Here is a 12057-nt window from a genome sequence, read left to right on the forward strand (position 1 = left end):
ACAGGGATGGCTAGAGGACAAATGTAAGGATGTAGAAGCTTATCTCACTAGGGGTAAGATAGATACTGCCTACAGGAAAATTAAAGAGACCTTTGGAGAGAAGAGAACCACGTGTATGAATATCAAGAGCTCAGATGGCAGCCCAGTTCTAAGCAAAGAAGGGAAGGCAGAAAGGTGGAAGGAGTATATAGAAGGTTTATACAAGGGCGATGTACTTGAGGACAATATTATGGAAATAGAAGAGGATGTAGATGAAGACGAAATGGGAGGTAAGATACTGCGTGAAGAGTTTGACAGAGCACTGAAAGACCTGAGTCGAAACAAGGCCCCCGGAGTAGACAACATTCCATTAGAACTACTGACGGCCTTGGGAGAGCCAGTCATGTCAAAACTCTACCAGCTGGTGAGCAAGATGTATGAGACAGGTGAAATACCCTCAGACTTCAAGAAGAATATAATAATTCCAATCCCAAAGAAAGCAGGTGCTGACAGATGTGAAAATTACCGAACTATCAGTTTAATAAGCCACGGCTGCAAAATACTAACGCGAATTCTTTACAGATGAATGGAAAAACTGGTAGATGCAGACCTCGGGGAGGATCAGTTTGGATTCCGTCGAAATGTTGGAACACGTGAGGCAATACTGACCTTACGACTTATCTTAGAAGAAAGATTAAGAAAAGGCAAACCTACGTTTCTAGCATTTGTAGACTTAGAGAAAGCTTTTGACAATGTTGACTGGAATACTCTTTTTCAAATTCTAAAGGTGGCAGGGGTAAAATACAGGGAGCGAAAGGCTATTTATAGTTTGTACAGAAACCAGATGGCAGTCATAAGAGTCGAGGGGCATGAAAGGGAAGCAGTGGTTGGGAAAGGAGTGAGACAGGGTTGTAGCCTCTCCCCGATGTTATTCAATCTGTATATTGAGCAAGCAGTAAAGGAAACAAAAGAAAAATTTGGAGTAGGTATTAAAATTCATGGAGACGAAGTAAAAACTTTGAGGTTCGCCGATGACATTGTAATTCTGTCAGAGACGGCAAAGGACTTGGAAGAGCAGTTGAACGGAATGGACAGTGTCTTGAAAGGAGGATATAAGATGAACATTAACAAAAGCAAAACGAGGATAATGGAATGTAGTCAAATTAAATCGGGTGATGCTGAGGGAATTAGATTAGGAAATGAGACACTTAAAGTAGTGAAGGAGTTTTGCTATTTAGGAAGTAAAATAATTGATGATGGTCGAAGTAGGGAGGATATAAAATGTAGACTGGCAATGGCAAGGAAAGCGTTTCTGAAGAAGAGAAATTTGTTAACATCGAGTATAGATTTATGTATCAGGAAGTCGTTTCTGAAAGTATTTGTTTGGAGTGTAGCCATGTATGGAAGTGAAACATGGACGATAACTAGTTTGGACAAGAAGAGAATAGAAGCTTTCGAAATGTGGTGCTACAGAAGAATACTGAAGATAAGGTGGGTAGATCACGTAACTAATGAGGAGGTATTGAATAGGATTGGGGAGAAGAGAAGTTTGTGGCACAACTTGACTAGAAGAAGGGATCGGTTGGTAGGACATGTTTTGAGGCATCAAGGGATCACAAATTTAGCATTGGAGGGCAGTGTGGAGGGTAAAAATCGTAGAGGGAGACCGAGAGATCAGTACACTAAGCAGATTCAGAAGGATGTAGGTTGCAGTAGGTACTGGGAGATGAAGCAGCTTGCACAGGATAGAGTAGCATGGAGAGCTGCATCAAACCAGTCTCAGGACTGAAGACAACAACAACAACAACAACCCCCACTATTAACTGTGATCCAGATTTCTGCCGCTACCACACTGCCATCGAGAGGGGTCACTTGGACTTCCGGTCTTCAAATTCTGAACCCTACAACTGCCCCTTCACACTGTGGGAACTGGATTTGGCGCTGTCTGTGGCTCATGATACTGCGCCTGGTCATGATCAAATCCGGTACAGCATGCTGCAGCACTTGTTGCTGCCATCCAAGGAAGTCCTCCTGAATTGTTTTAATATGATATGGTTATCTGGCACATACCCTGCCTCGTGGAGGAGGCGATTTTGATTCCTGTCCTCAAACCGGGAAAGGACCGAACGCATCCCAGTAGTTATCGAAGTATTGCTCTGACGAGCTGTGTCGGTAAGATGTTGGAACGCATGGTCAACTGTCGCCTGGTTTGGCTGCTCGAGACCAGGCAGCTCCTTAGCCCCTCTCAGTGTGGCTTTCGGAGATGTCATTCAACTATTGACAACTTGACCTTGCTAGAGGCAGCCATCCAGCAGCAACACTACTTGGTGCCGCCTTATCCTCAATCAACTCCATCAATGGGGCTTTCGTAGCCGTCTCCTCATCTTCGTTCGGTCCTTTCTTTCCCACTGCCTCTTCTGATATTGGGTTGGTAATGTGCTATCTGATTTGTATGTGCAGGAGAATGGCGTTCCACAGGGAAGCGTTTTAAGTGTCACCCTCTTTGCCGCCGCCATTAACAGTATCACGTCCACTATCCGGAGTCCTGCCCAGTGCTCCTTGTTTGTGGACGATTTTGCTGTTTTCTGTTCTTCCTCCAGTCTTGTCACTGCTAGTCGGCAGTTGCAGCTTACGATAAAGCGATTAGAGGCATTGACTGCGAAGACGGGTTTTACCTTTTCTGCAGACAAATGTGTGTGTGTGTGTTCATTTTAATCGTTCTCGACATATTTTTACCTCCCATGAATTGCGTCTGAAGGACACCGTTTCTCCCTTTAGAGACACTGTGAGGTTCCTGGGCCTCACTTTTGATTCCAAGTTGTCGTGGTTGCCTCACCTTAAAGACCTCAAAGTGCGGGCCATGAAGGCACTGAATATTTTGAAGTGTCTGAGCCATCGGCCCTGGGGAGCAGATCGGGCGCGTCTGCTGCAGTTTTATAGGGCTTTTGTCCGATCGCGTCTTGACTACGGTTGCACCGTGTATGGGTCAGCAAGGCCTTCGTATCTGAAGATTCTTGACGCAGTACACCATGAGGGTATCAGGCTGGCCACTGGTGCCTTCCGTACCAGTCCCATCCCCAGCCTGTGTGCTGAGGCAGGGGAACTGCTGCTTGTCATCCGGCGGAAACTCCTCATGGTGCGACAGGTGTGTCAATTCCTTGCCTGTCCTACCTCCCCTGTGTACCCTACCGTTGCCCAACCGCCTATGGAACGTCTCTTTTCCAGTCGTCCCAGGGCTACGAGACCATTTGGGATTTGTGCCAAGCATTTGCTTGAGTCCCTTGGTGTGGAGTGTGTGGCCCCCCAACGACAAGGTTTTACCCGCCTGCCTCCCTGGTTGCTCCAGAGGCCCAGCGTCCTTTTCGACTTGTCGGAGTACCGGAGGAGCAGCACACCTGCGTTTGTTTTTACCTCCTTATTTTTCGATGTTTTACACCAGCATCCTGACCATGTCGTAGTATTTACGGATGGCTCTAAACAGGGGAACTCTGTTGGTTGTGCTGTTGTTTTCCCTGATCGAGTCGTCAAATTACTGCTTCCTGCGACGTTTACCATCTTTGATGCAGAATTGTTTGCGATCTTGCGGGCATTGGAGCAGATGAGATGTGCTCCCAGTCTTAAGTTTCTCATCTGTTCTGACTCCCTGAGTGCCCTTCAGACCATGCAACACTTGTACCCAGCGGATATGGTCGTCCAGAACATCCATGATGCCCTACTCCAGCTGCAACGGCAGGGGAAGGAGGTTTCTTTCTGCTGGGTGCCGGGGCACGTGTGTATTAGGGGAAATGAACTGGCAGATGTGGCTGCCAAAGATGCAAGTTCCCTCCCTCACGTTACTGACTGTGCTGTCCCCCTCCATGCTGTTACCTCCCTCCTGCGTTGTCGTGTTATGCGTCAGTGGGAAGAGGAGTGGCTGGCAGTCGGTGAAAATAAGCTGCGTCTGGTCAAGGCCACCACGCGGCCATGGCGTACGTCATACCAGTCGTGTAGGCGGGATGAGGTTCTCCTCACTCGCCTCCGCATCGGGCACAGTCTTTTAACGCATGGTTTTTTAGTCCGGCGGGAGGACCCCCCAATCTGCAGTGCATGTGGCATCCAGATTACTGTCCGCCACATTTTACTTGACTGTCTTTTATTCTCTGACCAGAGGGCGGTGGTTTCTTTGCCACCGGATTTGCCCTCTATTTTGCAAGACGATGCAACGACTGTGGTTAAGGTCTTACGGTTTTGTCTCCTGTCCAATTTGTTGTCTCGGATTTTAGGGAGAGGGTTTTAATGTGCTGCTGGATGACTGGTTCACCCAGGTTTTAGGTAAGAGGTCCACCAGTCACGATTCCCTCCTTGTTTCCCTTCGGTTTCTGTTCTCTTTACCTTGTGTTTCCTTTCCTCTTTTAGTGCATTCCTTCTCCTCTTGTTTTGATTCTGATGTGAGGATTTGGAACTGCGTCAGGTCTTAGTCCCTTCACTGCATATGTTCCTGCTTTTATGCGTTTGGGTGCTGGTGACCACACTGTTTAGCGCCCGTAAACCTCAAACACACACACACGAGAGGTAACATAGATACTGCCTACAGGAAAATTAAAGAGACCTTTGGAGAAAAGAGAACCACTTGTATGAATATCAAGAGCTCAGATGAAAACCCAGTTCTAAGCAAAGAAGGGTAAGCAGAAAGGTGGAAGGAGTATATAGAGGATCTATACAAGGGCGATGTTCTTGAGGACAATATTATGGAAATGGAAGAAGAGGTAGATGAAGATGAAATGGGAGATATGATACTGCGTGGAGAGTTTGACAGAGCACTGAAGGACCTAAGTCGAATCAAGGCCCCGGGAGTAGACAACATCCCATTAGAACTACTGACAGCTTTGGGAGAGCCAGTCCTGACAAAACTCTACCATCTGGTGAGCAAGATGTATAAGACAGGCAAAATTCCCTCAGACTTCAAGAAGAATATAATAATTCCAATCCCAAAGAAAGCAGGTGTTGACATGTGTGAAAATTACCGAACTATCAGTTTAATAAGTCACAGCTGCAAAATACTAACACGAATTCTTTACAGACGAATGGAAAAACTGGTAAAAATTGACCTTGGGGGAAGATCAGTTTGGATTCCATAGAAATGTTGAAACACGTGAGGCAATACTGACCCTACAACTTACCTTAGAAGAAAGATTAAGGAAAGGCAAACCTATGTTTCTAGCATTTGTAGATTTAGATAGGGTACTTAGCTGTCTAGGTAACAAAATCCTTTAACTACCTCTAATTCGTGGTCCCCAATTATAATGTTAAGTTTCTCGCTATTCTCATTTCTTCCACTTCTCATTATGTTCATCTTTCTTTGAGTTGCTCTCTATCTGTATTCTGTACTCATTAGACTGTTCATTCTATGCAACGCATCCTACAGTCCTCCTTCACTTTCACTAAGGATAGCAATATCATAAGTGAATCTTATCATTGATATCCTTGTAATCCCACTCTTTGAATCTTTCTTTTATTTCCTTCATTACTTCTTCAATGTATAACATGAACAGTAGGGGTGAAAGACTGTATCCCTGTCTTGCACCCTTTTTAATGGTAGCACTTCGTTCTTGGTCTTCCAGCTTTATTGTTCCCTCTTGTTTCTTGTACACATTGTATATTACCCACCATTCCATATAGCTTACAACTATTTTACTCAGTATTTCAAACATGTTGCACCATTTTACATTGTTGAATGCATTTTTTCAGGTCGACAAATTGTATGAACACACCATGTTTTTTCTTCATTCTTACTTCCATTATCAACCGCAACATCCGAACTGCCTCTCTAGTGCCTTTACCTTTCTTAAAGCCAAAGTGGTAGTCTTCTAACAGATCCTCAATTTTATTTTCCATTCTTCTGTACATTATTCTTGTCAGCAACTTGGATGCAGGAGCTGTTAAACTGACTCTGCACTTGTCAGTTCTTGCTATCTTCAGAATTTGTGGATGCTGTTTTTCAAAAAGCCTGATGGTATTACGCCAGCTTCATACATTCTACAGACAAATGAAAATAGTCGTTTTGTTGCCACTTTCCCCAATGATTTTTAGAAATTCCTATGGAATGTTATCTATCCCTTCTGCCTGTTAGTTACCATAAACCATATTTTGAACATAAGTGTTAGTTATTTCTGGCTGTACATACTGCCATTGATTTTCATTTCCAAGAAATTGTTATGAATGAACTTTTTTTGACTCTTGACGTGTGCAATAAAACTGCCAATTTTTACTCGAATATTTAAGCATGAATGCACTTTGACTGAAAACAATGAAAGTGAAACTCCAGTATTTCCTTGTCTGTGGGATATTTGGACTTAGATTTATGCTTATTCAAGCTTAATTTCAGCACAGATAGAATTAATTGCTATAAATGAAGAAAGATGTGGGTAGCTATTGGGTATGTTTAAAATTACTGGGACTTTTGAGTTCGTGATTACAAAATTTAATCCCCAGTGGTCATGCATGTGCAGTGCATCATCATGTTTAGGAATATGAGAAAGGTTGAATTATTAGTGTGTGGGACATGGAAGCATAAATATTATTCTTTCATGGTGGTGGTGGTGGTGGTTAGTGTTTAACGTCCCGTCGACAACGAGGTCATTAGAGACGGAGCGCAAGCTCAGGTTAGGGAAGGATTGGGAAGGAATCGGCCGTGCCCTTTCAAAGGAACCATCCCAGCATTTGCCTGAAACGATTTAGGGAAATCACGGAAAACCTAAATCAGGATGGCCGGAGACGGGATTGAACCGTCGTCCTCCCGAATGCGAGTCCAGTGTGCTAACCACTGCGCCACCTCGCTCGGTATTCTTTCATAAAATAATTTTTTATTATGAAATAGAGAAGTAAAAATTTCAACACCCAAGATTTCTAACAATAATTTTATTTATGATGATCAGCTTTGACAACTCTAAGTTGCCATCATTGGATCTTACATTAATCCGTCAATGGCAAAGTTTTTACTTCTGTATTTTGTACTACTTTAGTTTTCCCTCATACTTGAGTGCTGTCTAGTGTATAAAATAATATTAACTTACAAGTTATTGAACATAGTAATATTAGTATCAAAAATTAACATATAGAAGTATACTGGTAACACAGAAATTACACCTTGTACTGTGTGTAGGGTTTCTCATATTGTATGATTGAAAGGTTGGCTCTTTGGATATAGATTGATGTCAGTTAAGAACATAGTTCTTGTGTGCTTCATAATTTTTAGTTTTAACTGACAACGTTTGCGGCTTCCTTTGACGTGGCAGTAGAGTCATGCCAACATATGTATGTCCATTGATAACACTGAACACAAGTTTCTTTCTTTCTCTTTTCTTCCTTTCTTTTTCATATTTTTGCCTTTTTTATCTTTTTCCCCTTTCTTCTGATGAAAATTCTTTAGACTTGGAGTAGTAGTTTAGTAACATTTTTGAAATTTATAATAATATACTAAATGATAAAAGTAATATGGATGTCGTTCTAAGAAACCTCTTTCAAACATTTAATTGTGAATTGCAGACTCATCATGTAAACGAAGACACAAGTAAGTATTCCTTTTTGATCTTGGTACAATGTTTCATCTCGTCCCCTTCATTTCTCATTCTATCACAATATTAGTTCGAATTATTTGCCATATATTTCTCCATATCTGTCGTACTCTATTTCTTTTGTTAATTCTGTTCCAGTGTACACTTTTGTATTCTTCCAGGGTAGAGTTTGCATGTTCTATTATATAAATTGCAGAGTGACTCAAGATTCACATTGCTGTGGTCTTCTTTATTTTCAGATGTTCATTTCTTTGGAAGCAATAAATCCAGTGTCTTATTGCATTGTATGATGTTTTATCTAACTTTGCCAGAATTTTGCCTTATTGTTAGTGTGATGCAGATAGCATTTCCACATGTATGTCTGTGGATCAATGCATCTACATAACTGCACTATCCACAAATATTAGTGTGTCTTATATTCATATTCTGCAATTTTTTGTTGGAGCCGTTTTGCCACATAGCCTTAGGTACCAGTTAGATCAGATGAAAATGGACAAATTTTTATTGTGACACAATGTTCCATCCTATCTGTAGTTTTTCTTTTCAGGTTTCTTTTCAGATATTTTCCATTCTGGATTGTGTGGTGAGGTAGATTCATTTCAGTCTTAGATAACTGTCCATCGCCTACCACCATAGGAAAGTGCCATTGTTTGAGATGATTTATTCCCCTGTGTGATTATAATAATATATTCCCTGGGATTCTGAAACTATGTGCTTTCTTCACTCTTACTAAACAGTCCAGTGTTTGTGTGCTGATGCTGCCTGCAGATTTGTTTCAAAACACTGTTGTTTAGTAATGTTCAACATTTTGCTATCACACTTATCAACTCAGGCCGGCCTTTCTGCCTTTGGCAATGTGAGGGCATTGAACTTGATTTTAAAAATTTGATTTCTGAGGAATAACCAGCTGATAGCTTTGGATATATAGCTCTAATTTTTTATTTAAGGTTGAAGGTTGTGTTGTCCGCATTTTGGCATGCTTTGTCTGGTGCATGCACTATACCTCAGATAACAGAGACTTGCATGCTGTAGAGCCAGAGCCAACTAGTCCATTGAATGATCTTATGTGGTGTTTAGTGATGAGTTTTGCTTTTGTTTTTGGCGACCAGGTTGGCATCGATGTGTCCATAGATAATGCTGCGAAAGGTTACAGGAAACAGTGAGTCTCGAGACTGATGCCTTGCTGTGGTTATGCTTTGGTCTCCCTGTACAGCCCCCCCCCCCCCCTCCCCAGCCCTCTCCCCATCCCCCTCCATCCCCTCCTCCTCTCAGACCACTGTTCCCTCCATTACCATATTGACAGTTCCTTAATGTCTCGGGATATGTTCTACTTTCACCCAATCCCTTCTTTTGGTCAATTATGGTTTGTAAGTAAATGTATCTGTACAACTGTGACATCAACTTTGCATTCAAATAAACCTTATGCTGACCAAGATTTTTTATTTTGTAAATATTTTGAAACTATTTATTTAGCTCATACATTTTAGTTTTCTCATGGAAGGGCAGTTAGTGCTTATAATGAAGGTAATTTTCTGAAAAATTTGCATATGCATGTGCTAGGATTTGTGTAATTGTTACTATTGTTGTCTGATTTTTCAGAGTTGCTGTCCAGAATGAGCGCTATGAAGACTGGACAAATACATTGGTCCAGTTGCGACGTCTTTTTACTGATTATCAAAAAATAGTTCTAGAGTATCACAAAAGACCTGGTGAACACGTTCCAAAGGCTGTGAATTCTACAGCTGCTCAAGGAAATTTTCTGGAAGTGTTAAACATGTCTCTCAATGGTAATATTGGTGTTTGCTGTTAAATCCATGCTACCTGTGATATATTTTTGTGAAATTTTCTTACTATAGCGAGTGATGTAATAATTGTTTCAGTGTTTGAAAAGCATTACTTGGATCGCAGTTTTGATCGAACTGGTCAATTGTCGGTAGTAATTACACCAGGGGTCGGTGTTTTTGAAGTTGACCGAGAACTTACTAATGTTACTAAACAACGAATTATTGATAACGGTGTGGGTAGTGACTTAGTTTGTGTTGGTGAACAGCCACTACATGCAGTACCTCTGCTGAAGGTAAGTACTGGTCTCCTACTTTTGATCTTTTTATATTCACTTTCATGTTGCTGTTCTTATCCCCTCCCATCATTCATATTCAGCTTCTTGTTTCTCTCCATATATCTGTCATATAAGTAAATTAATTTGCTCCCTTTGCCTTTCTGTACCACACTTCATTTTCTATTATGTTTCAGGTCTTTTTCTGTTTTCATGCTGTTCCTTGTTATTTCTGTAGACGTGTTGGGCAGTTTTGCGTGCTTTGTGTTGTGTGACAGTTCTTCATGTTCCGTTGTTCCATCAACAGATATTTGGGTATTGTTCTTGAAATGTCATCTCACTGTTCCAGTCTGGACCAATAGAGATAATAATATGTAATGCACTAGAAAGTTACAATAGAAAGATTAAAAATGTTGGTTAGAATACAGTGGACTGAAATAACAAAAATGCCTTTACTTATGTACTGTTGCAATTATTGTCTTTCTTTAGCTGTTGAAGAAAAAGGAAATGATTTGTAAAAAAGTCACTGAATTAGCTGGAATTTCAAAGGAAACAGATTGTGAGGGACAAGAGAGATGGAAGGAGAGGATGGAGGGGAAAGGATGAGGGAAAGGATGAAGGGAGAGAGGGAGTTGAACATGGAAAACTGTTTTGAGAACATTATGCTGCGTTGCTTAACAAGTCGAGAATTTGTGTTATGTTTTTCCTCCTTGCCATTCACATACAAAGTAAAGAAGGTGGTTAATAATTTAATGGGACACTGAAAGAAAAAATAAGATAGAAAGAAAAAGAAAAAGTGCACCCATCGTAAAGACACTGATGCAATACTGACAAACCCTTGTTCTTATTTGCATCAACTGACATGTGAAAGATACAGGGTCTCTATAAAAAGCATCGGGAACAAGTTTTTACTGACATGACTGGATGTCATAGCATGCTCGCACTGCACATGTCCATTGGGAACGGGTGTGGGGTGACCATCAACATGCAAGATCACATTTTTAGTGCAATCCTGTGGAGTGACATTATGCAAGTGCAAAATGCAGCAAACAATTGAACAGTGGTATGCCATCAAATTTTGCGTTGGACTGGGGAAGTTTGGTATGGAGACGTTGGCTGTGATGTGCCCAGTTTTCAAGGATGAAAGCATGCCTCAATCTGCAGTTTTTAAGTGGCCAAAGCTCTTCGAAGTTGGCCGAGAGAGTATGGAGGATGAACCCCTTGCTGACAGCCATTGACATCAAGAACCAATGACAACATGTGGCATGTGTGTGAAGTGCTGAATTCATACCATAGATTAAATATGTACATGGTCACTGATCCATTTGGCATTTATAAGATGACACTGCACACCATTATCACTGAAAATTTGTTGATACAAAAGAACTGTGATAAACTCATCTTGATGGCCCCGATGGATGACCAAAAGCAGAGGTGAGTCCTTGCTTGTGAAGACCTTCAGCAACATGACAAACAAGACATCAGCTTTTTAGACACTGTAATCATGGGAGATGGAACTTGGATATTCGATACGACCCAGAAACAAGGTGGTAAAGTTCTGAAAGGCACACTGAATCACACTTTATCACATGGACAAAGTGGCTGATAGCTCAAGAAGAAGTCGGTGTGCATTTTCTGTTAACAATGCACTTGTGCCAAGTGATACTAATGGATACTCAGAGTATGGATGATTATGATGATGATAATTTGTTGCAAACTGTTGCAGAGAACTGAAGAACAAATACTAGGTCTAACAGCAGTGCATTAGAAATGTCAGAAAACTCTATTGTGTGATTGTTGCAAAAAACTATTTTCATATCTGTTGCAAACTGAATGTGCAAGGGTTGTTGCAGGGAGACAGTTTAAACGCGGATACCTAGCTGAATGTCCTGCATAGTTTGCAACACCCAAGGGGTTCACCTTTGATCTTGGTGGTGCAAACCTTTGTGATCTTTGTGGTGTGCCATTTTCCATTCAGTGTTCATGGTGCAAATTAATAGTTTCATTTTGAACATTTCTTGAATGTTGACAATGTGAAGTGTAATATATACATCCCATAGAAGGCTGATCTCTGCACCTCCTGGACACTCAATTTCTGTTGCTCCATGGTGAGGCATCAGCAGCTGACATTTTTCCTGTCTTAAATGTTAATACAACACTTACAAATGAGCCTTAGCAAAGACTGATCTTGCAAGCTTGCACTCAAGGGGTTCCTTGTTAATGCTTATGGGCTCTATGAGCTTCTACAGCCAAGTGTCAAGATTTGGAGGAACACTTGCTACTGGAGTATATTTATCACCAATAGAATGGGTAGTCCTGTAGCTGCTTTGCCCATTAGAGGCACCATAGAAAGAAACCTTAAAATGTTCATTCTTTTCTAGTGGTTATCCTCCAAGTCTGGATCTTTCAGAGATGGTGGTACTTGAAAAAAAGGCACTAATCTGGATGTCAGCTGGAGTGATCCTGATG

The 12057-nt window shown here is 41.4% G+C and overlaps 1 protein-coding gene across 10 annotated transcripts in view; it reads left to right on the forward strand.

Moving 5' to 3' along the window:
• The window catches only part of LOC126275021 (GATOR complex protein Iml1), a 520849-nt gene that overhangs the window by 52524 nt on the left and 456268 nt on the right, over window positions 1-12057 (forward strand). For all 10 annotated transcript variants that reach the window (XM_049977169.1, XM_049977163.1, XM_049977164.1 and 7 more), the window contains exons 7-8: window positions 9132-9319; window positions 9413-9609. In XM_049977169.1, the coding sequence (XP_049833126.1) occupies window positions 9132-9319; window positions 9413-9609 (385 nt within the window). The remainder of the gene's footprint in view (window positions 1-9131; window positions 9320-9412; window positions 9610-12057) is intronic.

Source organism: Schistocerca gregaria, chromosome 1 (assembly GCF_023897955.1).
Source record: "Schistocerca gregaria isolate iqSchGreg1 chromosome 1, iqSchGreg1.2, whole genome shotgun sequence".
Lineage (NCBI taxonomy): Eukaryota > Metazoa > Arthropoda > Insecta > Orthoptera > Acrididae > Schistocerca > Schistocerca gregaria.